The sequence below is a fragment of the Anser anser genome (genome assembly GCF_964211835.1).
Source record: "Anser anser genome assembly, chromosome: 7".
In the NCBI taxonomy this organism is placed as follows: domain Eukaryota; kingdom Metazoa; phylum Chordata; class Aves; order Anseriformes; family Anatidae; genus Anser; species Anser anser.
Genome location: NC_139727.1, coordinates 34,552,477 through 34,579,342, shown reverse-complemented (window position 1 = coordinate 34,579,342; position 26,866 = coordinate 34,552,477). Strand labels below are relative to the sequence as shown.

The 26,866-nt window shown below is 44.2% G+C and overlaps 1 protein-coding gene and 1 long non-coding RNA gene across 2 annotated transcripts in view; both read left to right on the top strand.

Moving 5' to 3' along the window:
• Positions 1–2,134: 2,134 nt before the first annotated feature.
• Positions 2,135–16,885, top strand: LOC310902516. The gene is made up of 3 exons (XR_014586753.1): positions 2,135–2,618; positions 3,865–4,047; positions 15,245–16,885. It is a non-coding gene; the product is annotated as an uncharacterized lncRNA (long non-coding RNA).
• A 3,955-nt stretch (positions 16,886–20,840) lies between these two features.
• Positions 20,841–26,866, top strand: part of PDZD8 (PDZ domain containing 8) — a 58,084-nt gene continuing 52,058 nt past the window's right edge. The window contains exon 1 of the mRNA XM_083844158.1: positions 20,841–22,014. Coding sequence (XP_083700284.1) covers positions 20,873–22,014 — 1,142 coding nt within the window. The 5' untranslated portion in view covers positions 20,841–20,872. The remainder of the gene's footprint in view (positions 22,015–26,866) is intronic.

Here is a 26,866-nt window from a genome sequence, read left to right as displayed (position 1 = left end):
ATGCTGGAGGGTGAGTAGCTTGAACCATCCCAGATGACTGAGTCATGAACATTTTTTCTAGATGAATACATGAGAGTTTATATGAGAGCAAGTAATTGCTCTTCATATGTGCCTGGGATATTATTTCATTAAGCAAACTACTCCCTGTTCATGCAGAAGCCCTAAAGATCAAGCAGCTGCTGGTGCCAAATTAAGTTTTCCTTGGGGTTAGAGCGCAAAGTCAAAACTCTCGGGTCCTTTTTCATTAACTTTCTCAATTTGTGACTTTGGACAACCTCCCTAGGATCTCTGTGCATCAGTTACCGATCTATAAAGTGGAGGTAAACATTCCTTTATGAGGGAAAGGAGATGTGAAAGTTAAGCGTGTAGGGCCAAATTCTGTCCTCTTACTCATACCGAAACAGTTCCTTACTTTGTGCTCCTTAACGGCTTGGCTCCGTGACATCGCCGAGGGAAGCCGGACTTGGGGTAAGTTTGTGTGTTTACCCCTGGCTCTCCGAGTTGGTAAAACACTCAAATTCTCCGATGAAAGCTGCCCTATAAATACAAAATGTTCCTGTGACTCAGGTTCCCTCTTTGTTTGGTTACAGATCCAACGTCTCACTTATGAGGCAGGTTGTTATTGCAGTGTTCTTTCCTACCTCCTAACACTTACCTAAAAAGAAATCACTTCTCCTACTCTCACACTGAGGGCACAGCGATCTATTTAAACTTTCCTTTCAACGTGAAGGAAATCATTAAAGCCAACCTCAATCCCTCTCCCTGGCGGAGGACTGCTGACTCCCTACACCACACCTCAAGGAAAGTCTATTACATGTCTTTACCTTTCCTTTTCTTCCTCGGGAAGGACCTTACAATTGAGGCTGAAGACACTCCTCGAAAGCCACAAGCAGCATGAGATAGCACGAACATGGGAAAACAGAAGTTCCCCTCCCCACGGAAAGAGATTTAATATGCCTGAAGAAGGGATCTAAGACTGCAGGCTGGGACTTTTGCACCATGTCTCTTAAGTAGCACTCTGTGGCATAAAATCACTGTTTTGAGGGGAAACAGGGCATTATCAGTTATATTTATACTAGCAAATTTGAGAATATATTATGCCCATTATATGCATGTGTAAGTGGCTATATAACCTATCATACCATAGAGGTCTGTTTTGGTAAGTTTTCTCCCTACGGTGGTAACTTACCCACCCTGTATGTAACACTTAAGCTATAGTAATCAAGGCTAGGGATAGAAAACTCTTCTCTACCTCCCACAGCTGCCCAGGCAGCAGGTTGCAATAGCAGCAGGGGGGGATCAAACCGAGCATCGCTGAGCCCCAGCAGACACAGAGCCAGCCCCCTGGGCACACACACACACAGCGGACACTTCTTACCTCGCCTTCATGCACACGCCTCGGGGTCCGGAGCCACCAAACCCAGATGTGTTCCAGAGACCTATTAGTGCGCACACTAAAGAGCATATTTATGACACCACAAAAATCTAAGTGTGGTCTCTGCAAGTGGGAGGAGAAACTGCTCGCTCCAAAAGCTTTTGGCCACAGGATTTCCCTATCTTGCCAGCCTCCATGCGTCCCCCTGAAGCTGTGGGTTCGGTGGGAAGGCCTCCGATAATCATCTGGCATCCCTTACAACGCCCATAATGGGAGCTGGTGAGGACTCCTTGCATAGTTTTGTATGCATTCAGGTTTCCACGGGACAAAGCAACGCTTCCAGGAAAGGAGGGTGCGCGTGCAGTTGGTGTCAGGGTGGTCGGGGTTTTTCTGCCAGGCTGAATGCAAGGAGCGGGGAAGGAAGGACCCTGCCAGTGTCTCTGGGAAAGCTCCGGCCAGTTCCAGCCCTCCTTGCTTTCTTGTTAGGAAAACTCATCTTTACTAGTCGAATATATGGTGTGATTTTGAAGTGAGGCTGATGCAAATAAGATTTAAACTTGATATTAAGTCTCCTTTTTTCAGACTGATAAATGGCTTTCTGGCAATATGCTGCTTTACAGAGTGGTCACCTTTTCCCCTAGCTCGAGCAAAAGCCAGACTGAGCCTCTGTGAAATCGAAGTGGTCTTTGTCCCAAAGTTTACATCTTCAGCTGAAAACAAGGGATCAGATTCACTGCCTCGGGCTGAGTGGCTCCTTACCCCGCGAGTAATCCCGGTGAAATCAACAGGACTGCTGGCGGAGCTGAAGGATGTGTTGGCACAGCGTTAGGTTGCTGGCTTTGGTTCCCAACATCCACTCACGGTGTTTACCTCCGTGTTAAAAAGCTTCTAACATCTACACTCACTGCAATGTCGTGGGGCTAAGGTGCAGGCCAGATAAAGAAATACAGAGTCTGGAACGGTGGAGCAAAATTCTGGCCAAAATATCATTTTGTCTTCTGGTTGATTTTTTTTTTCTTTTTGTGCTTCTTCCTCCCTCCAGTCATACTCCCAGTCACACTGGCAAAGTGAGCTCTGCTTCACTGGTTGATCTGTCTTAAAAAGAAAGTAGCTTTTTCACTACCAGAGGAAAAGGACAGATCCCATATATATGGTCTTGCTGCTTTTTTTTTTTTTCTTTCCCTGTGCAAAGGCAGCTGATTAACTGAAGTACCTGCCCTGCGTATCCCCTCTGCTGTTACAGGTAGGTCCTTCCTTCATTTCCCATGACATTAATCTAGCTCTGCATGTAATGTCATTTCCCCACGGCATTAATATTGCTCCGCATGTAAGGAAATAGAGGCGAAAAGGAGCTGTGCAGAAGACCTCCTTGTGTTATCCTTTAGCTTTCGCTAAAACTGGCTGGAAATTTCGGAGAGGAAAAAAAAAAAAAATTTCCACTGGCAAACTGCCAGGCTGATTAAATCAAAATGAACCTCCCAGCAGAAATCAGACGAGTTTCTCAGGTTTCCGATGAGCTCAGTGGGCTGGTAGGCTGCTGCAGAGCCTGGTGACCGGGAGAGCCTCAGCTCAGTCCCGTTAGATCCACGGCTCTGTTAGATAACTGGGAGTTAGCCGCTGCTATCTTTGCCTGGGTATGTCACCACAAGTCACTCATCAAGCTGACGGAATCCACCACCAGACCAGTCTCCTGGGTTGGGTGAGGACACTCCGAGGCCACGCTCTGCTCCTCTAGAGCCTGTTGTGGAGCTCAGGAACCCCCGAGCTCAGCAGTCCTGAGCTGCTGAAATAACTGAGCCGCCCTGAACGGCACCCCACCCCAAGCCGGGTCGCAACAGGAAGATACACGCTCTGAAAATTACACTCACAACACTTCAAGGAGGCAAGGAGGAGTTCAAAGGCGATGATTTTGGGTTGCCTGTAGCAATTCCATCCTGAGCATAAAATCAATTCTCCATCCCTCTAACCAACTGGTCCTGTTCTTCTCTCTCCTCCCAGGCTGTCTTCATGGCTTCCCACGTAGGACCAGATTCCAAGACCGTCTGGTCCCAGGTTCTCCCCTCCCCATGAAAACCCAGTCTCACCCAAATCCTCACGCCAGCTCTTCTGTTCTTGCCCCAGTTCCTGCCCCCTGTGTTCACATTTACTCACCTCTCCTCATTTGCCTAACCAGAGGCCAGTGGGGCAGAGATGATGGCAAGCCCAAGAAAGACAGGGTCTTTATTCCAGTTTTGGTGAGTGGTCTGGTCCCAGCCCACAGCAGCTAGGAGCAGCAACGAAAACACAAGTCTGCACCCCCGTTCCCCATCACCGGAGCATCTGAGCCTGGCATATAAATGGCTTGGGGACCCCTGCTTGCCTAAAGGGGATAAATGTTAGATGAGTCCAGTTGTTAATTTTTACAAGTCTCTACTGAGTATACGTGATTTCTCTTTCAATTTTCTTTCTTGAAAATAGATTAATAGTTTCTCCCCCTTTTTTTTTTCCAGCTTGAGGCAGAAATCTAACAGAAATTTTCAGCTTGAATGATGAAAGTTTCGTGAAGCTGTACGGAATGGGAAATAGCTTCTTCTTCTGGGAAGTGCTGAGCGACCCTGACGTGGGCTGGGACTCTCAGGCGGCACAGGGTGGTCTGGCAAAGCCTTCAGCAGGGCACTGCACTGGTCGGGCAGGTAGGTGATGCCAGAGCACTGCTTTTAGTGTGTAAATGCGTAGGACCTGGCCTGATGTCTCAGGGAAGCAAGGCTGGTTCCCGATTCCATGATGTTTTCTATATAATATTTCCAGGAGCTCCTTTTCTTTCCTTTTCTTGCCAATAAACCCCAGTCTCATCCAAATCTTGATGTCTTCTCTCTTCCCCCCCGGTGCTGCATTTCATCTGCTCATCCCTTCTTCTCTGTGGGGATGCCAGCAGAGCAGAGCAGATCAAGAATATCACCGAAAAGGATCTTTTCATCTCTGTTACCTCCTTCGTTGCAAGCCTTCAGAGGCAGACCTGCCTCTCACTCAATGTCTACGCAAGTGTCCTGTGCAGTGAAACTGATCTAGAGAGAATTGAGCTTTAATGACTTGGCAGCTGCTTTCTTTTTACCACTTTTTAAAATTTATAGTACACGGGATCAATCTTTTATCCCTGAGAAAAGAAGCAGACTAATAGAAAAAGCGAGGTGAAGGGGGTGGTGGTTGGCTGGTCCTTAGCAGCAGCTCCTGGCAAACAGAGGAGGTGTGTGGCACCCAAGTCGGGGGTCCCCCAGCACATCAGCCCTGATGTGCTCCTGCTCCACGCTGGCCTTGCTGTTTCCACTCTGATCTTGACGTGGTGTCATCGCTCAGAAGGTTTTTCCCCCTTCATCCCAAGGTCTCTTCCCCTGTGAGTTGTCTGGCACCCCAAGGAAACCCTCCTGCGAGTGTGCTCCTCTGCATTTATAGGCAAGGTGACAGACATGCGGTGCTGGCTTAGGAGAATGAGCTAACGAGTTCTCATAAACAATATTAATAAGTGAAATAGTATTTCATTTTCTCCAGATTAGGAAGGCTTTTGTTTTGCTCTCATAGAACTCTGCTGGTCCTCTGAAATGGATCGGTAGTGACATCCAGTGGCCACGAACTGAGACAGCTGTAATAATTTGGGGTCGTAATAGAGTCATCTGGATTTACTGCTAGTTAGAAGCATCGTAAAAGCGTTCTGCATGCAAAAACCTGTCTATGGTTTTCATAAGTACCGCTGTCCAGGGAGTGAAGAAAAACAACATATTCACCCAAAGCATCTTCTCCAGGGCTAGGGCAACAACTTCTTTACTTTGGAGCCCTGGCTCTGCTCTGACCCCCTCAATCAAGTAATCATTTGGACTGGCCTTTGCAAGCAGCTTTATGCACTCTACAAGGTATTGTGAAGTGAGTTAAAGTAAAGATCTGATGGAAGAATTTGGATTGCCTATGCAGGTTGCCAACTTGCTGTTACCAGTTTTCTCAAAGGGCTTTGTGACCCTCACATGGTTCCCATTTATCTGCTTGGCTTCTGACAATGCTGGCTGAACCAAGGGGCTATCTTCACTATACAGAGCTTTGCAGGTGTCAAAGTTTGTGTATGAAGGGGTAAGAGAACTGCTGATAATGCTTCGGGGGTGTTTGTTTGTTTGAGGAAAATGTGCTTGAAATCCATTTTCCCAATGCAAACACTGATTAAAATGTCAACAGCGGTATTTTCAGGGTTTTAGAAACGGACATGAGATCTAGGTAGTCTGAGTCCAGCTTGGCAGTCCAACATTATGAGTGATTTTTTCTTTTCTTATCATGTTATTGTGGTGTTCCAACCTGAAACGTGCTAAATACAGCAGAGCACATACTTCAAGCGTCCCTGACCTTGAGCAAGCACAGCCAGGAGCTCTTTGTTGGATGGGAGCCACACCGCTTCACTTCTCGCTGATCCAGGGCTTCAGAGCGACTCAGGTGCTGATCGAGAGTATGCAGCAGGCCACCAACTCGTGAATCAGCTGTTTCGTGTGACTGAGGGAATTCGGAGAATGGTTTGCTTCTCTTTCTCAGTACTGTAGAAAGATACCTACCAGCCTAGTGTGCAGCCGGGAGACCAGCACATCTTCAGCCGTGCACAGAGCGCTTTTCACTGACTAACTGTGAAATGGGAAATTCTCAACTCTCCCTAAAGAGACAATACGCCTTTCTTAACCAAAGTGCTGACGCTGTGACTCTATAGAGTAAATCCTCAGGAAAATGCTGTTTCTCACTTGCAATTTAAGAAGTTAAATTTACAGACCCTCCGACAGCCCTCTGCCTCGCGCTGGATCCTAATCTGAAGTGACTGCTGCGGTTCAGCTCAGGGCTCAGACAGATAATCAAGTTACTGTTGGTTAAAGAGTCACTGTGTGTTCGTCGAGGCTGGAGGCTCAACCACATGCATACTTCCAGACTCTCACAAGCATACGGCAAAAATGCATTATCTTAAATCTTTTTTGCTGACATTTCAATGAACACATTTTTCCTCAAATATGTGACAGGCCGAGAGCATCTGGCTCCGCTGATGCTTAGTGAGTAACTCATTACACTGCAGGAACTCACTTATTTTTGAGCCCTGAGCTTTGTTAATGCTCTTGCCTGTGTTACAGTGCTGGAGCACTTGATTTGCACTTGAGCTGGGGTGTTAGATTTAGGTGCTTGAGCAACAAAGTTTGCAGAGATCCAAACCTTTAATCCATAGCTATGGGAAGAGCTGGGGTAAAAACCCTGCTCATTACTCGTTGCTTACATTTAGACTATGGATGCTTTGAGGAGTGTATGGATTCTGCAACCTTACAGACTGAAACTAAAAAGCAGAGGCAAGTGTGCCAGCCTTTCATATCCTGCTGATACTTTATCTGAGAGAGCAACCTAATAAAACACCCTCCTTGTCTCTCCGGTAGGGATGCTTAGGACCTTTTGATGGCTGACACTTCAAGCATATAACTTTTAGTTCTGTGATTTTAGGGATGGCTCTCATTTCTCCCCTTCTCCCATTTCCTGTAATGCATGTTTACTTACTTAGTAATGCTCAGTCCTCTTTGGGGATTAGAAGATGTTAAGGCAACAAATAAGACACAGATGGCAGCAAGCTCATATTTAATAGTAAGGCATCGAATGCTTATAATTACTTTTACTAAGCTATTACTTAGCCATATGGTAGATCATTGATATTATTTTCTAAAAAAGATAGGTATCTTCAGAAAATCAGATTCTGTCCCTTTCAGAAAAAAAAAAAAAAAAACATAATTAATCAAAAATATTATAATAAAGGAACTTCCAATACTGCAGTAATAAAATTACCATCTCTCTCCTAATGTGCTGAACAGAACAAGAAGTTCATCATTATCTAGAAGTCTGATTCCTGCTAAGGAATTCAAAAGTTATTAAACAGTGACTGTCTCCACAAATACTGTGAGCTACTGTGTGAGCCATTACCTGGATACCATGCCACAACGGGATTTAACATATCCTTTGAGCAGGACAGAGTTAACAGATTGCCACTAACAGATGTCAGATTTGTGCATAGCATCTGAGAAAAATATTAGGCTGCAAGGGAGGAGTTAAAAGTGGACAGCTTTGTGTAATTGGTCTCAGACTGGGTGACAGAACAGGTTGGTTGAAAGGAAGGAAGAAGGAAAAAGTGAGCAAGACTGGTCTCTACCAAAGTATGAGTGTAAATATAGCAGGAGCTAATTGTCCTGTCATGTAGAAAGTAATAGGATTAAACTTGACTGAATATAGTGCAAATAGTGAGATTTGCTTTCTTGGAGAGTTTGAGATCTTGCAGGTTTGGCAGTTCACTAAAAAATGAAACCTGGAGAGGGGTGGTTGGATTATTATCGTCGTCGTCGTCATCATCATCCAAACAAATGGATTGTTTGGAAATCCAAACAATGTATAACTGCGTACCTTGAACAGAAAATGCAGCACTGACCTTAAATCTGTCTTTTAGCTCATGTAAAGGGACCAACCCAGCACCCAGAGGAGAAATAAGAGAAATATAAAGGGGATGATAAGGTAGAAAACCGTGTATCAACTTATGCTAAAGTACTTTGTGCATCTGTAAAGAAAATTCTCAGCTATTGAGACAACTGGGCAATAGGATGCTTGCTTTGGGGTGGTGTCACTACCGCCACTGGAAGTGGATCCCCCAGGGGAGTGGGGGTGAGTGGATTCAGTGCTGGTTTTAACTGGGCCTCTCACGGGCTCTTCTAAATACAGAAAAGTGTGACATTTGCTGGCTATCAATTATTTTATTTCACTTATCCTCTGCCATAGAAAACAGTTCATTATCTACAGGTGAGGGAACTCAGCTGAGTGGTGGGAAATGTACTCATGCTCTTCAGAAAATGTTAAGAAATGTAGATTTTGCTCCCTAGTGAGAGATGCAGTTGTATCATTAGCCAGAAATGAAAAAAGGCATCTGATGCTGCATAGTTTTATGCGTGGGGTCATGCTTTCTTGTGCTCATTCTAGCTCAGCAGGGGCTCAATCTTGGGCAAAAATAGGAAGATGCCAAAAGTTCTCTTCATTGTAATAATTGCTTGAGTTTGCCTATACAACTACAAAGCTTTCCTGTTAATATCAATATGAGGGCTCCCTACGTTCTTACCTACATGAAAATGTATTTTCTTGTGACCATCCTCTATGTGCTTTTTCATCCACTCAGTTCTGTTTGTGTACAGTATCACTTTAGCAGTGGCTCATTTGGATGTACGTGTCCAGCAAATTCTTGTAAGTTAATCATTGGCATCTTTATTGCATTTACAAATAACAGACTCTGGTTATCAAGTTCTCCTCCAGCTACTTCATCACAGCGCACAAGAACATACACACTGTCTGTCAGACCAACTCGGGACTCAATTAATTTCCTTAGATGAGCTAATGAGCAAACAGGTGCCAGCTAGAACAGGATGAACCAAGGCACTGCCAAAAAAAGTCAGTCCTGTTCCCAGACAAAAATAAGAAAAAGCAAATGCATTAAATTCATTGAGCATGAAATCTTCAGATGATAGGAATCAGCTATTGCAAATTTTCGCTATTCATCAGGGTTTCCGGACTAGTGGAGCACTCAGTACATCAGTGGTATTGCTGAAACTACTGCCAGTCGGATCCCATATGTAAGCAGTGGGCTATGGAAAGGAGATGTGCTTGCGTGAAGATAAGCACTCCTCAGACAAGCTGTGAAGCTGACCTCTTAATAGCCAGCAAGAATCATTTTTATATTGTTTACCAAAACCCAGCATTCCTAAATGCTTCTCTACTAGAAAATGGTGCTTCGTGTTGTCGGTAAGTGGGATAATAAGGAAGTGTGAAAGATGAGTCACCAAGCCACAGGGAGAGAAAATGCAGTGCGAGCAACCGCAGCACCCTCACTTGGCCCTGTGGTCCTTCGATAGGGTGTAACACAGCTTCCTGCAGCAGCGCTCTGCAACCAGGGCTCAGTTCAGCTCACTGCTCTGGGTGAAGGTGAAGCAGATTTATTCTAGCAGCCTCAGATGTGCCCACACGGCCTTCATGAACAAGTTATCTAAACAGCTTGTAATTTTAGCAAGCGCATTTATCAGGTGTGACTTCAAGGCTTAAAGAGCAAAGCCCCATCTTCTCAAGGGACTCGGGTAACAACCTTCCCCCTGAAGATGGGAAACGACTGTTGTGAGAGTTAGGGCAGGGGCCCTGTCTAATGGGACTGTCCTTTCTCTCCAAGTTTGATATCCAAATAGTTACAATACTGTACCTAAACGTTGGGATGGGGCAGGTTCATGGCAAAACCACCCTGAAAACAGGGTAAGTTGAGCCCAGGTGCAGAGTAACACAGGAACAAAATGCCGAGGCAGAACGATGAGCAGGGAGGAAAGACAGGGCTGTGCTGCTGAATTCTGACCGAAACATGATTCTGTAGATAGTGCTTGTGCCAAAATAAACAAAATAACAGCAACAACAAAAAAAAAAAACCACAAAAACAAAAACAAAATGCAAGCCAACAACCGTGGTACTACCAATATGGCTACTAAAAGTTGAAAGTGGGGGAAACAGAAGAGAAAAGTCAGTGGTGTGTGGCAGAGTAGCAATAACTTTTCAAAAACCTTTCTTAATTGCTTCTGTGACCTCCTCTTTTACCTAAATTTGACCCCGTGCAAGCTCTTAAAGGCATCTATCTTGCGTCAGGTGAACTGTCTCTGTCAGTGAATGCATCTTTCCAATAAAAGATGTTAAAAACAAAGTTGCTGTAGAAGAGTCATGCTGATGAGAGTAGCTGCAAGATGAAAAGAAGAACTTGGCCTCGTGGCAAAGTAATACTTTCACTGTTCTGCGTGGGTTTCACAATTAACTTGGCGTATACTTTGAAAATGTCCTTGCCAGTGCCCCTTCAGTGAGAAGCAGGCATGCTCATGTTACAGCACCAGGCAGGCTGAGCAACTGGTGGGGAGGAAGCGCTAATGCCCAGAAATCTCCTGTGTAAAATCAAACCCAATTACCTTGACTATGAGCCTATGGTGTAACAGCCTTTATCTAGCTGCTCTTTGGCACGAGTCCTGAACAGACCTTGCAGTTGGTCCTAAATCTTGAGTTACTTCCCCCCTGACACACGCACACTTTGTTAGTAGCTGTACCCATTACATTCAGCATTTACACAGCTGCTGGTGGCTGCCCTTTTCCTAGAGATGCCGACAGCTCAGCCAAATTGCCATCGACAGGCTCTGTCCCAGGCTTTCCCAGTAAAACAGCCAAAGGTCTAAGAGAAAGGGGGAAGACAGTCCTGAAGGAGAACTTCCTAGATAACTGCCATCCAGAACACAGCAGTGATCAGATGGAGAAATCTGTGCTCGCTTCCTAACAGAAGGGAAAGAGGAACAGCCCAGACGTAAGGCTTTGATACCAGCTCTCCCACCCCAGGCAACTCTGTAGCACCAGGACTCACCTCTTTGCATATCTGTAAAAGAAGAGATTTAGCATGGGGCAAAGCTCACTCATTTCACTTGCCCTGGCCTTCGCTGATATACTGTTCGTGACAAGATCTGTTGTCAAAACCCTAGTCCTTTTTTTCCTGCCATCCTTCTTACCATGTAATTTGAATGTGTTTATCTGTGGTTGTCTCTTCCCCTGCTTTTAACATCCTTTGCACCCACGCTCCTCCAGAGAACAAGGAGGGGGGTATGTGTATTAGCAGAGTGGGCAAAGGATGAATGCATTCTCGTGCTCCCTGGGTTGTGCTCCCTCCAAATCAGATCATTTCTGCAGGGTGCAAGCAGCATTGCCAGACTGTACTTTAAGCATTTAAGCTAATGAAAGAAAGATTAGCATCTCAGAAATCTATTAACAAACTCAGGTGGTTTTTGTTGTTGTTGTTGTTTTTAAACCAGTGTATTATGTTTATATATTATTAATGAAATCCAAGTCTTGTACAGTATATGCCTGCGTTACTCCTACATCACTCCTGTGCACCGCAGTGTATAAATTATTCCTGTTACTGGCCCTTGCTGCTTGTCTCTTGAGAAGGTAGCAATGCAAAGGAAGAGCTTTCTGCTCCTTGCAGAAATGAAGCTACCACGCTGAATGTGGATCTGACTGGGACTAAACCTGCTCTCTACCTGGTTTAGGTCTCTGAAACCTGCATTCCCTCTGAAAACTGCTTTGCCTTCTGTAGAGCTGAGAAACCAGGGGAAGTGACAGGACTACTCTCAGATAACAAAGGAAAATGCCAGGTGTGAGAAGGTCTGGAAATCCATGCCAGCCTTAACTCTGTCTTTACACAGGATTCAGTGGGGGATGAAGCTCTTGGGAAACGATTCGGAAGGACAAGCATTCAAGAAAAAAAAAAATAAAGATGCTTTATTTCTGAGAAAAAAATATTATCTCCCTTCCTGCTTCTCCTACAGAAGCAGCCATTTCTGATCCTTGAGATAAAACCATTTTCTGTCATCCCTCCTCCCTTCACCAAGCTCTGCTTCTGCAGCAGCTCCTCTGCTGCAGTGTCTGTGCTTGTGGGCAGTGGGAGCTCAAGGAGGTGCCTTCCAGTTCCCTCCTCCTCCTCACCACCTTACCTGCTCCCTCTGCCTCCCCAGACCTGCTCCTGAGCACAGTGTGCCTGGACAGCCTCTGGTTTTCTACCTGTTTTCCACTGATTGTGTGCAATTCATTTGGGGGCACAATCTGCTCAGGTTTTCCTCATTAATTCTATCGTATTCCCTTATCCTTCACCCCTCCCGAGAGAAGAGGAAGTTCTCACAGGTTAATTTTCCGGACCAGCTGCATGTCAATAAACAATTATGCAATATTTAGTGGATATTTATTTAGAGCAAAGGAAAAAAGCCTGCAGTAATCTATGGCAAAACAAAGCAGGGATCATCTTTTCATGCCTCAACAATGGAGTTCTGTTGGGTGACTAGCTCATAGCAGCATCTGCAGTGGAAGCAGTTAATATTTGTATTAAAAAAAAAAAAAAGAACGTGAGACTAAGGTAGAACATTTTAAAATAACTGTTCTTAATGTTGCTACGGAGACCTCTATTATAGCCATTGTACGTGATGTGCAATGATTATATTCCACGTAGGTAACATTTCTCGCTCAGACGAGTAGAAGCTGATGATTGTCCCACTCATACAAGACGGTATGTAAAAGCATGCAGGTCGTGGCAGAGAAGTTTACTTTGGTTTTCAACTCTTAAAAAATGAAACGTGCTGTTTTAGTACTCTATTAACAATTTCTCACCCTTGAAGATATCCCTTGTTTAACACATTCTGCCTTTTCTAAAGCAAACATGCTTAGGATTCTAGTAATTGGGATGATAAACATAGCAACCCTATCATAAAAATAGAGGCTATAATTGATACGGTTGGCAGGGCATGCATCTAGAGCTCTGTGTTAAAGCTGAGTAGTTTCAACAAGTTACCTTTGAATAAAAAATATATTGACTACTTCAAAGCTTTTATTTGTGCTTTGAGCCTGGCTGATTAGGCCACAGTACTAAACTCAGAAAATGTATTGCTTGTGTTCTTGCAGGAACATGGACTGCTTTTTGAAAATACTGCTGAGAAAATGCTGCTGATCAAAAGCTGTTAAGTCAAAATCTGGGAAAAAAAAAAATAGTTTTCATTACTGTATTCTAAGCTATACCCAGTCCAATAAAAATAACAGTAGATGGAAATGCAGCCCTCACAGAACTTCAGTTTCACTTCTATGACAGTTTTCATCTTCCTGACTTTTTTTTTATAATATTGACTTGGATTAAATAACCTTGTATGGATGACAAATTTTTGCAGAAATTATTCAGGAAGCCAAGCTTCTTTAGGGCTTATTTCGTAGAAGTTTTAAATTTCATATTGAAAATATTTACTTCAGTTTTTCCATTTGTTAGACCGACAGCTCAATAAGTAAATTCAAATAGAAGTGTATAATGCTGCATTTCAGGCAGCTGTGGTTTTACAGCCAAGCTTCTAAAATCATTGGAATAACTGAAAAGTTGTAGGTTGGTAGTGGGAGGAATTTATAAATAATTTGCTGAGATACTGAGGACAGCAGACAAGTTCCTCGCTTCTTTCAGCCTTCAGACCAGGATTCTGCTTTCTCAGTCAGTCCATTCTTCTAAACATCAGTGAATGCCCAGGAAAAACAAACAAACAAAAAAAAAAAAAACAAACAATGCAAGTTGAACAAAATGAAAACTGTATGAATATACATGAGCTTTGCCTTTTGGCTTACTGAAGCTGCCCTAAAATGGGAAAATTATTCTTCAGTTAAGAATTATTTGATTTTTTCCCTGTCAGTAATTTGGAAATGAACATGAAAAACATGGATTTAAATCACACCTCTGCCAGAGGTTATCTACTATTTTTACTAATAATCCAAACATTAGAAGAAAAAAAATATATCAAACTAATATTTTTCTTAATTATTTTTGATACTTTCCTTGTCTGTGCAGTTCATTTAGCCCATTCCTCTGAAGTCTTAAACACAACCTCAGTGTACAAGGGTAAGACTAGACAATATAGCTTTCCATGTGGCAAAATGTTTGTGAAGCTACAAATTGCTTCTGTCCTAAATGACACTTTTCAGGGTGAAACATGAGGTAATGTTTATAGGTGCATTCATATTTGGCTTGAGTTTGCCTTGCTTTGAACAGATTCTGAGCAGAAGCAGTGCAGACATTAGTATGAAACCAGACTATTAAATAAACTGTAACAGGATGAAGGCAGGAATGGTAGCATTATGCCTTCTCAGCAGAAATGTGTTACTAATGGTACTTACATAGATTTCATTAATACAGCTATTTGTCTTACACAGCTGAGCAGAGTAATTTATGTTATTACAAATATGTAGCTGGGGCTGCCTGGACTGCAGTTAGGTTTGCAACTATTATTGTCATTAAAACTAGTCTTCAGGCCATATCCTTAAGACAAACTATTTGAGTTTGTGCAAAAATATTTTGTGATAAAACTACCTGCTTAAAGGTTGGTCACGTGAGTCATGCTCTCTCTTTTCACTCTTTGAATCTAGAAAAATCAATAGAGGCACAGGAAGCCTGTTGTAAAAAACTGTTCCTAGGGAAGAGCAGAAATGAGACTATGTGAATTAATGTTTCTGCTTGTTTCTGTTTACCTTTCCCTAGCTTGCTGCCAATACAATGGAAAAAAAAAAAAAAGAAAGAAAAAAAAAAGGGGGGGAAAAAAAGCCAACCTACTGCTCAGTGCTCAAATGGCCTTGAGTTTGTATGAGGAAATGAAATGAAATGAAATGGCCATCTTCCAGCTCTGCTGTGGGAACTGAAGAAACTGTTTCTTTGCTTAGTGCTTGTCAGACTCATCTCTAAAATAGGTATTTTTCCCCCAAAAAAGTTATTTACATCAAGATGCCTGGTCCAAGTTGACTTTCTGTAACGAGTTCTTTTCAATTTAAATGTTTAAGTTGGGCGGAGGGGGGTGCAAACAGGAGAGAAAATGAGAGGATCCTTCAGATGTTAGTGAGAAGTTCTGCTCCGCAAACACCTCCCTGTGTGTTTAGACGGACAACTTTTATGTGCAGACAGTGAGACTGCCCATGCTGCAGACACTGAGGGGGCTCGCAAGTCGCAGACTGCCGGCAGAAAGGCATGCCTGCAGACCCAGTTACACAGCACACCTTCTCCATACGGCAAGCAGATGAGCTGACTGGTAATTTCCTTTTTCCCTTTTCAGTGTCATGAAACTCAGAGGCGATCAGAGAGGCAAAGGTAAATAACAGATAAATCCCAGACACTTCTTCCAAGAAACCTCACAGATCTAGGCTAAATTTTCTGAGATGCTCTCTCTGGCTTTGAGAAGCGGTGCAGATTGCCTCACATTTCTGTACTGTTCCCTTGTCTTTTCTTTCCAGGACACCAGGACACATGGGTGCTACTGAGCAGTGACTGAAACCCAAGACCTGCCGCAGCATGACACTGGTCCCGGCCGTAGACCGTGAAATGGGATGGCCGAGTATTTGCACGAGGAAGCACTGCCCGGAGCCCAGGACACAAATCTGCTCAGACAGTTAGGGCACCGGGCAATTCTTCCCCTGGTCACGGCAGTAAGGTATTAAACAGCCTCAGCCCTGCTCGGAGATGGCAGATACACAGCCATGTGCTCGGTCCTGAGCTCACAGCAGGACCGATAGCCTCTGGCAGCAGGGCAGCTGCTGGCAGCGGCCTGGTTCAGCCAGGTTTACCTGGAGGCCGGCAGGACACAGCGAGCAGCTTGACCCGGCCTGCAGCCCCTGAGTGTAACCAGGCACCCGCAGACACTTAATGAAGGGCGAGCGAAGCACAAAGCCTCGCAGGGACCCTCGTCTCAAATGTTGTGATTATCCCTGAAGCATGCATTAACTGTTTTGCTGCTGAGCCCTTCCACAAAGTCAAAACTGCTTTCTAATGCAGTTTGTTGAGGCCTACACGTCAGCCAGAGGCCGATTTGGACTAATCCAGGAAGGAAGCCAAGTATTAAAAAAAAAAAAAAAACCAACCTCTGAGGTTGTGGAACATCTAAAACATATTGATCATGGTGTAATTACACTTGAAATGTATTAGGGGAAGTAGCTAAAACAGTCTCCACTCTGAGAAAGATGATGTGGGAGCATGCAAGAGGGCCTCGGGGAGACTGACTGGAATTCTTATGAGGGATGGTGAACCTGTTTCAGAAAATGTAAAGAAAAGTTACCTGAGTGAGCATTAAATGACAGATGTGGTAATGACTATCTCAAACTTCCATTTTCTAAAGATTTAGCTACTATTTACATGAATATCAGAAGTCAGTGAAGCAGACGCAGCAAGAAGCAGCATACATGTGACAAATCTCACTTGCGTCTTTGAATTAAAAAGCAGTTCCTCAACTTAAGATGTAATGACAGGCTGGAAATAAAGGAAGTCTTCAGTTTGCCTTGGATACTGGTAATATAAAAAGACTGAATTTGTTACATTTACATTTAAAACAGCTTTCTTTCCTTTTTTTTTTTATTTTTTTTTTTTAATCTTGGATAAGTTATCTCAGAGCTGCAGTTCATAAGTGGAGGATCTTGTTCCATGACATAATAAAAGCCAGGGTCTGGTGAGACAGTAGCAGAATCCCTAATTAAGAGACAGGATACTCTAAGCTTGAACACGAGCCTCTTGAAGTAAGTATCCAAAGCACCTTTACATCCAAAATGTTAAGCTCTTGATTAAACAAGCATAAAGTACTTTTGATGATAATTAAAGATGAGTTTCAGTCAAAATACCGGCTTTGTGTTTGGGCTGAACTAAACCTAGGATTCAAACTCTCACTATCTTTTTGTTTTGACATGTTGTGATCCAAACTGTTCGGGCCCTTAAGCCATTACTAGTAACCAGCTCAAGTACTTTACTTGTTGCATGTAAGATTGCAAAGCTGTTCATAAACAATCAAGTAGTTGACAGCAAGTTGACAGCATGTTGACAGCAAGTTGAATATGAGCCAGCAGTGTGCCCTGGCAGCCAGGAGGGCCAACCATATCCTGGGATGCATCAAGCACGGCATTGCTAGTCGGTCGAGGGAAGTGATTGTCCCGCTCTACTCTGCGCTGGTGCAGCCTCACCTCGAGTACTGCGTACAGTTCTGGGCACCACGGTACAAAAAGGACATTAAACTGTTGGAGAGTGTCTAGAGGAGGGCGACAAAGATGGCGAAGGGCCTAGAGGGGAAGACATATGAGGAGTGGCTGAGGTCACTTGGCCAGTTCAGCCTGGAGAAGAGGAGGCTGAGGGGGGACCTCATCGCAGTCTAAAACTTCCTCGCGAGGGGGAGTGGAGAGGCAGGTGACTCCGTTATCACCAGTGACAGGACCCATGGGAACGGTGTCAAGCTGAGGCACGGGAAGTTTAGGCTAGACATCAGGAAGAGGTTCTTCACCGAAAGGGTGGTTGCACACTGGAACAGGCTCTCCAGTGAAGTAGTCACTGCACCAAGCCTGTCTGAATTTAAGAAGCGATTGGACTGTGCACTTAGTCACACGGTCTAAACTTTTGGGCAGACCTGTGCAGTGCCAGGAGTTGGACTAGATGATCCTTATGGGTCCCTTCCAACTCGGGATATTTTATGATTCTATGATTCTATGATAAGTATTCCTGTTGTAAGACAGTTCATATTAGATGGGTAAATTGAGACATGAAATTAAAAGCTTTTTTTTTTCTTTTTCCTTTTTTTTTTTTTTTTTTTTCTCAGAAGTGAACATTAATTTGGGGTATCCACATCTTTGGGCAGTCATGAGAGGCTTTTTTTCTTCCCATGGCACACAGTCGTCACAATTCCAAACTAAACTGGTTTCTTATTAACACTGAAAATGGAGGTTTAGGCATCTCAGGTAGGGTCTATCCCAAAAGCAGCATTTAAAATCCATTCAAATCCCCAAGACATCAGCCTACTTTCCTTTTCTGAATTCACTCTGAGTCAGTTCTAGGATAGAAATAAAGTCCCTTAAAATTCTCAGTCACCTCCCTTAAAAATTACTAAAAGTTGGTAAAGTGAGGAATGGAGGAACTGAACTCTTGATGGTGAACTATGCTTGAGGGATTTAGAAATGAATGCTGAGTCAGAAGAGATGGACCATCCTCTGTGCAGAGAATGGGAAGAAGGGACACGACAGATGAGTTTCTCCAGGTGAGTTGAACAGGAACCTTCCAGGAGACAACCAGCTGGAGGAGGGGTGAGCCCCTTCTGCCAACACTGGGAGCAGATTCATATTGCAACCTGCCTCTTCAAAAGGCAGAATTAAAACCGAGGGAAAATAAATAAATAAATAAATAAATAAATAAATAAATAAATAAATAAATAAATTTAGATGGCATGAAAAGAAATCTCGTATGCTTAAAAGCTTCAGTGTTTTTAATGAGGTTCACTCCAATAAAATGTAGGATCACCTGATAAGTAGATGACCTTGTGCATGGAGAGTTCAGAACTAGAACTGTAGGCAGTCCTGATCACTGTATTTCTTTTCCTTTTTTTTTTAATTTTACAGAACTCCAGAACAGGACCAGACCAGCTGCTCTCTAGTATTCTGTCTGAAATGGTAAAAGCCTGAGGATAGTTAAGAGGAAACAACACACCACAGTAGTTTGTCACCAGTGCAACTTCCAGCAATGTTTGTATTTAATAGCCCTCAGTGGATTTTTTTCCTCATGAATTTACCTAATCACTTTCTAAATCCTGTTTCATGCAGTACCATGAGAATGATAATCTAATTTTGGTCTCTAAGACATGTATTACAAAAACAATAGGAGGCCCAGGAAAGAATGAAATCATCTTGCCAAAAGATATTTCAAAAGCAGGCAACGACTAAAGCACACTGATGAAGAAAATTACTAAAACCACTCATTACAAAATAACCCAGCATTTCCTGATTTGAAAAAGAATCTGTTATTTAGACTACTTTGCAGTTTTGAAAAATTTCCACCTGTAATCATTTTTCTAAGCTTGTGACAAGGGCATTTCTCTCTTCAGTGCCACAGTGTGCCACATTTAAAAGTGTATTTTTTCCACTGGTCATACTATATAGGATTAACAGAAAATTCTTCTAGTTTTCTCTTAATCCATAGATTCTTGGATCAGTCACTAATGAGATGAATATAGACAAATATTCCCAGGGTGCCACTACCCTTTAAGCACTACTCATGCTTAAACATGAGAAATACACTTTCTGTGAATTTACGCTTCCTTTTCTCTACTAGATTACCTATTTCTATATATTTTGCAACCCTTGTTCACTATCCCTTTTACAATCTCTTGTAAAGTGTCAAAAATTGTTTTAAAGTTCTACGCTTACAGGTTTATTGTCCTAAAATCTGATTTACAAAATAAAATAATATACCTGGACTTTTCCTGAATATTTTTCTTGCTTAGATATAGATGAAATATCCCTTTTAATAAATTCCCCCCTAGTATTTTTTTTTATTAAAAATCATATATACATACAGAGTCAAACTTTTGCATGGCAATCCTATTTAATAATTTACAGCTGTGCAAAGAGCAAGCAGGTGAGTATAGTCTATACAGTTGTACAAAGCTCTGTGTAACCATGGTGGAAATTGGCCAGATTGCACACACCTTTCTATTTATCCAGACCTCCAGAAAATGCAAACAGTCACTTCTAAACTGAAGCCAAAGTCAAATATGCGTAGAGGTCCTTTCTGGATGCTATGAAGATGAATCTTTTTTTTTTTTCCTTTTACCTGACAATTTTATTTTCTCTCTTGACTTACTTCAATCCTACTTAACGTTTTATAAAATTTTTGCGTGCCCTTTTTGTACTTGTGTTAACATTACTTATTTCCCTTCATTCTTTCACTGTCACTGAAAATGCTGAAACACACCCGATTCTAGCTTTGTAAAGTGTCTCCAAGATTACACGGCTCCTATTGAAAAAGTTCCTAGGAGACGAGAAAAGCGATTACTGAGCTGAACATTTCAGAGACTCTAAAGCCGCCATCAGGTGCACAAAATGCGCCAGATTTTCTGTTCTGCTTATTTAGCAGGGGAAGATACTCAATTGAGACATCTGCAACATTTTTTTTTCCTTTTTTCCTGGTGTTCTTCCTGACACAAAACCAACGCTGCTATTGCCTTCCTGAACGTATTATTCCGTATCTGAAAAGTCGTTTAGTTGCAAATCCCAAAGCTTTCCTTTCTTGCTGTGTATGCCCGTATTAGCCATGGCGGAGGCCCGCAGCAGAGCGGTTCAAATTTTGTACTAATGACCTCTCTGGTATTTCTATAGAAATGCTCTGTTAAACACCCAGGCATTTCAACTTTCAGTCACAAGACCTATAAAAAATTCATACTCTGAATCTCCAGTTTCAAACCGCAGCTCTGCCTCATTAAGAGCTTTTCAATCCTCCCACCCCACACACTCACAAAAGAGGGGGGGGGGGGGGGGGAAGGAGCTTTTATCTCCCTGGCGTTTAGATTTCACATTTTCTTCTCCTCTTGTTTGTATTTTTAAGTATCTCCAGAGGCTGGCAAAGAATGAGCGTGACCCTGGATTTTCTGATATTAAAATATATTAAATGGGAACGTCTTTATAGCTAGGTGACTAAATAAAAACAGGCGGAGAAAAACACAAAAAAACACGAGCTTTATTATAAGCAACTTTTGTGCTAATTGTGGACGCCTTACAGAAATAAGAAAACCTGAAGGCTGCAAGAAGAGGTTGCACGCAGCCAAAATCACCCAAAATGACCCCAAAGCGCCGCGGGGCTGCCCCCGCACATCCTCCAGCAGCAGCCCTTGCAGCTCCGATTCCGCCTTTAAACGAGTTCAGCGCATGAGACCAACAGGTGGGCCTTTATTTTTGAAGCACGTTCGCGCTTCACCAGTAGAAGCTCGGCTATTGAGCGCGTCACTTGGGTAAAACACCTTGCGGCTGCCCGCCGCCTCACGACTCCCCCACACACCCACCCCGGCCGCCATTTCGGTCACCCCCCCCCCCCCGCCGGCGCCCCTCAACCCCTTGCGCTCGCGCATGCGCGTTCCGCCCTGTGACGCCGCAGCGCCCGGCGCCGTGACGCGCCCGGCGGGGCCTCCCCGTCTCCGCCAATGGGGCGGCGCGGACGGGCTGCCGGGCCCCGCCCCCTGCCGCCGCCACCACCGCGGCCGCCGCCGCCGCCGCCGCAGCGCAGGGCGCGGGGGGGACCCGGATGAGGCGGCGGCGGCGCCCGGCGGCGGCGGCAGCGTCGGGCCGCGGGCGCTGAGGGCCGGGATGCTGCCGGTGTACGGCATCGTGCTGTCGGCCCTGGCCGGCGGCTTCCTCACGCTGCTGCTCCAGCTCCTGCTCCTCTACGGCAGGAAGCCCGAGCCGCCCCCCGGGCCGGACGGAGCCGCCGAGGGCCTCGTCTACGCCCGCGTGGCGGCCGGCCACGGCCTGAGGGAGTACCTGCAGGGCGCCGAGCCGACCGCCGGGCAGGCGGCAACGGACGCGGCCCCGGTGCCGGCTGCCGCACCGCCCGCTGCGGGCCCCGAGCCCGGCGCCAAGCCCCCGCCGCCTCCCCAGCAGCAGCAGCAGCAGCAGGCGGCGGCGGAGCCCCCGTCGGAGCCGTCGTCCCGCGAGGAGACGTGCCACTTCCTCAATGCCATCTTCCTCTTCCTCTTCAGGGAGCTGCGGGACACGGCCCTGGTCAGGAACTGGGTGACGAAGAAGATCAAGGTGGAGTTCGAGGAGCTGCTGCAGACCAAGATGACGGGGAAGGTGCTGGAGGGGCTCAGCCTCAGGGACGTCTCGCTCGGCAACGTCCTGCCCGTCTTCAAAGCCGTCAAGCTCATCCGGCCCGTGGTGTGCAACGAGGAGGGCTGCCCCGAGGAGCTGGGCTTCGAGGTGGACCTGGAGTACAACGGCGGCTTCCACCTGGCCATCGACGCCGACCTGGTCTTCGGCAAGTCGGCGTACCTCTTCGTCAAGATCTCCCGGGTGATGGGGAAGCTGAAGCTGGTCTTCACGCGCCTGCCTTTCACTCATTGGTACTTCTCCTTTATGGATGACCCTGTGATACTCTTCGAGGTAAAGTCCCAGTTCGAAGGGAGGCCCATGCCGCAGCTCACGTCCATCATCGTGAACCAGTTCAAGAAAGTTATCAAGCGCAAGCATACCTTGCCCAATTACAAAATCAGGTAAGAAGGGGCCTGCATCCAGAGCGTTACTCTTGGAGAAGTGTGTTAAAGTTGGTGTCATGATCTTAATAGGCCAAAAGAGGCTTCTCTTAGTATTTTTACAGTTGGGACACTTGCGCTTCATTGATATCGAATGCTTTCCATGAAGATAAGCATGGTTTTCCATTTACAGCAGGTGAAATAACCTCACTTCGCGCAGTGAGGTTGTGATATGCCCCAAAACGCATATAACCGAGTGGTGGAAATAGTGGGTTTCAGAAATTCTTGGGTCTGCCAGGTGTCCAACAACAGGACCAGGACCTTCCTCTTTGGAAGGGGTAAAAGGATGGCCGTGTGGAACAGCACACGGGTTGGGGGTATCCTTCTGTCACAGGTGAGCCACCTAGGCAAGGCTTGTGACTTACGCTTATCAAGAGAGAGAAGGATTTTGTTCCTTAACGTGAGACAGGAATAACTTCCCTTTGTAGGGGGTATTTTTGGAATCATGTGATAGGTGGTGTCCTCTTCCTTTCCGGTTTGCTTAATTTCTTCAATAGCTTTGGGAAAATCTTAAAGTTGGTAAGAGGTGTGTTACTACTATTGTGGTAAAGCTTGGGGGGGGGCTTCTTTTTTATTCTTTTTTCTTTGGAAGCTATCACCTTTCCTAAAGGTGCATGTAGCAGCACAGGCTGTGTAATATATCACACATAATGCGATGTTCAGTGATATTTCTGTAGCAGAAGTTGCAAGTAGCATCTTCTTTTCTTGATTCCACCTTGATTTTTTGATCTAAAAAGATACTGAATGTCTTACTTCTGCTAAGATACAATGTTCCCCTTCTCCCATGTGTCTTAGGTTACCACCTTTCCTTTCTCTCTGGTTTATTCTTCGTAGTTTTTGTCATGTGTTAATTCAGGATTTTTGTTCTGTTTACCACATTCTTTTCCAATAAGCCTTTTCTCTGGAATTCCTCAGACATGAGTAACTGAAAATGCCTATTTGAATTTTGAAGTGTAATTAGCAGTGACATAACTTTTAAAGCCTTTTCAGCTGGTTCTTCTGCAATCTAATTTAGAAGAGCTCTTGTGAAAACGGATGTGTAAAACATCCAGGACTTGGAAAGCCCCGAAAGGGCAGTAAGTAGTTTCTTAAAGTAATGCGGTGGTCCCTTCAGAGACTGAAGGACTGAATTACTCTCTGGAAGGCCCTGGGCAGCAGTGAAACTGTCAAGAGCAAGTTTGTTTCCATTCTTTTACTGCTTTGGGAAAGAACCGAAGCTGGTAACTGTGGAAAAGAGCCAGAAGCAGAGGCTGGGATAGCACAGTCACCCTGGCAAGTGAGCATTCTCGGCATACCTAGAAAGAGCAAGTAGAGCAGATGATCACTGCACTCTCTAGGCAAGTTTTTAGCTTGTTTGAGGAAGCAGTGATGATGTGCTCACCCCCTTCAGGAGCAGGAGAAAGACATTTTCATTTTTCCCCAGGGAGATGCACCTGGATGGTAGGGCTCTCTCTTCATTTGGGGTTAGAGTACTGAATTTTTCATGTATTTCTCAAACGTTCTGCACCATTAGGCCACTGGCACGGTAAAGAGAGTGGAGGAGGCAAAAAGGAAAGAAGCAGAGCTCAGTGATTAGGCCAGAAATGAGTGGAAGTGTATGAGGACAGAAGGTAACTGACACTGAAAACAATATGGGAAGCATAAATTATTGTAGAGCTAAGATGAGTTAAAACATTTTAAAATAATTAGTTAAGCTGTCAGAAGTCGGAAGTTTGGGAACGCTTGAGAAGAAAACAGTGTCAGCTGGTTTTCACCCTGGATAGCAGGCTTGTTGTACAGGGTGGCAGGTGTTCAGCTAAGCAGTGTCCAACCTTGTGTTTGGGGCTTTTGACCTTTACATTTTACACTGTGTTGTGAACGTGTAATTCTGACCCACTGTGTTGTAAACGGGGAAGGCAGCAGACTGAGCTTAATGCCTGTTAATGAAATTACCTTAAGTAAGGCAGATTGGGTCATCGGTGTCCTAACTGCTTAGAACTTTGCCTTTGACATTTTCTAGTTGGACTGCTGACCTCTTCGTGGTCCTTATCCGTGAACCCTTTGGCTGTCCATGGGTGCCCAAGGTTTTGTGGGAATGTTCTCTGGCATCATACCTCAGAGGAGTTTATTTAGCTGGATCCCTGGCAGCAGGGCTTAGGAACAGCCCTGTGACAGTGCACCCATACGTGATGGTGTGGTTGAGGAGTTACGGATTACGTGGTGTGGAGAACTGATCTGGAAAGTTCCCTGTTGATAAAAAGATACAAAACTTTGTATTTGTAACAGTCGTTTTAAGAATACGTTTATTTGGGGTTATGGTAGTCCAAGGCCATGTTAATGTATTCCTTAGCAGAGTACGTGTAGGAAGAAGTCAGGACAGTTTCACAACTGCTTAGTAACCTGGTGCCTTAACTTATAACAAAACAATTCCTCATGTACAGGGAATGTGCTTCTCCTCTCCCCATTTCTTTCTTTCCTGTGGCCTATACTTCTCATGTTTAAGGGCTTAGTAAGTGTTTGGTTCCATGTGTAGTTCAAAACCTCTTGCTCAAGTAACTCTGTAAATAAATCTTTGAATAGCAGTAATTACAACCTTGTAAACAAAAGCACTTGGAGTGCAGGGAGTTCTCTGTCCAGCTGGTTAAGGGGATTTGTTATCTAGCTGGTTTCCAGATTGAAGTCCGTAAAGGAGTTTTAACTTTTTTTCAGATGCTAAGTAATGGTAACATTTAAAATAAGTGGGTTTTGTTGTCTTCTGTATTAGGTAACTTTCAGAGGGCTGTTGGTAATGAATGGTGTAAGGGGAGAACTGTCAGTAGTTGCTTCTTGAACATCCTGTAACGAAGTTGGAGTTAAACAGATCCCTCCTCTTACATTAGTGAACTGTGAAATACCATATTAGGGAACGCATACGTGTGCTTTGTCTTTGCACACAGACTTTGTCTATAGACAAGCTGCTACAGACATGTTTTCCCAGATAGGTGCCAAATTTTAGGCAGCAAAGCAGTGATGAGTAAGGTCTTCATCCTGATTATCATTGCTGAGAGTGACTTTGTGCATCCTCTGTAAGTGGTTGGAATGTGGAGGAAGAAATCTGGCATTCCTGATGCTCTCTGAGCCCCCATAAGGGAGGCAGTGTAGACTGGTGAGTGCGTTTTGAAATTCACCTAGGATTCTTTGTACAAGTTTCTCCACAAAAGCAATTGTCTGCTAATTGACAAAGGCGGGATGCGCTTTGTCCAGACAAATAAGTAGTAATTTGTGTTTTGTTCTAATGGTGTGTAATCAGTTTTCTTTGGCTCTTGAAGAGACATTTCTATCTGGTAAATACGCATTTTGAAGCAATTGCCATTCAGTGGTAGAGCAGCTATCTCATGCAGTAGAAGCTGGTTATATTTCTGGAAGCAAGGCCATTGGTAAAACTCAGTGAATAGTAGATATTTTTTATCATTGTTGATGAAGTGTTGTGCAATTCAGTTGGAAGTTGCAGGGATTGCTGTTGTTCTATAGCGAACTTTGATCTCCATGCATTTATTGCTTTGTTACAGAAGTGCAAAGCAGCGTTTCTGAAACCTCTCTGTCACAGAAGCCCCTCATTCAAATGTGGGAAAGATATAAACGGACACGTTCGTTGTTTTTCTTCCAACGTACGTGAGTTCTGGTGCACTCTTGAGAAATTAGATAACTGTGAGTCAAGACATTTTTTTGGTAACTACCCCTACCTTCAGTAAGGTAATGAAGACTCACGGATGTCATTTATTAGGCTCTACATACTTTCAAACTCTATTTTGACTTAGATTGACTGCATAAATTGTACCTTTTCTGAGTTCTAAGACAAGTTGGCAAGTGTGTGGAACATGACGGTGGATATGGAGAGACTTCCCTTCCCTGTTGCTTCTCCAGGATGCTAACTGCTGGTGTTCTGCAGGGTGGCCACTTACCAACCAGCTGCCTCGTGGTCTCCCAAAATCTCTGCTACTGGCACTCTCGAGATCCAGGTTGAGTCAGCCGTGCCCACCCACACAGCTTGACCTGATGCTGGATTTCTCGTGTAGGTTTCTTTGGCTAGAGCATGATGCTAATCGTCAGCACATAGTGGAGCTTATCCTGCAAACTGAATCCAAGCTTCTGTTTTTCATAGGATGCACTCAAACAGTTCTTCAAAAGCAGTACCATAGGCATTTTTGTGTTGGTTTTAACTTTCTATAACTTTGACGTGGCACAAAGTGGTTAATACTCAGCTGTAGTTACTAGCATTGTCGTGACATGTTTAATACTTAAAGATAAGGGCTATTTCATGTGTCTGTCTTTTTGCCTGCTTTTACTATTGTAGGTGTTACAGGTTCATCTCTTAGTTCCCTAATGAGCTACACCTTGCTCATTAACCTGCTTATGGGTGGCAACCTTGATATTCCCCCTGCTAATGTCAGGTACGCTAATTACGCTGTTCTCTAGCCTAGTCTGAAGTCAGCTGCAGTTCTGTTGTTTTGAACAGGTTCCGATATCTTCGTGTAGATTTCAGAGACCTTTGATTTTTCGTGTGTGCTCTGCAGATAACCAAAATACCCTTTTCCATAATGAAGATACAAAGCCCTTCCTGTGCACGCAAAGGGGAAGGAGGAAGTACTTGCAATCTAATCTCCCTCCAAAACTTCATTTCCCAGTATTTCGCCAGCAGTGATAGCAAAACTCTGACAGCTGCTGTTTTTTTTTTTCCCCCCTAAGTTTAAGGTCTTGCAAGCTCATCCATTGAGGTTCAAAGCAGCTTAGGTACTGCCAAAGCAGTGAGGGAGGGAGTTCTGTGTATTTTAAGAACACTTGGTTTCTCTGTTCA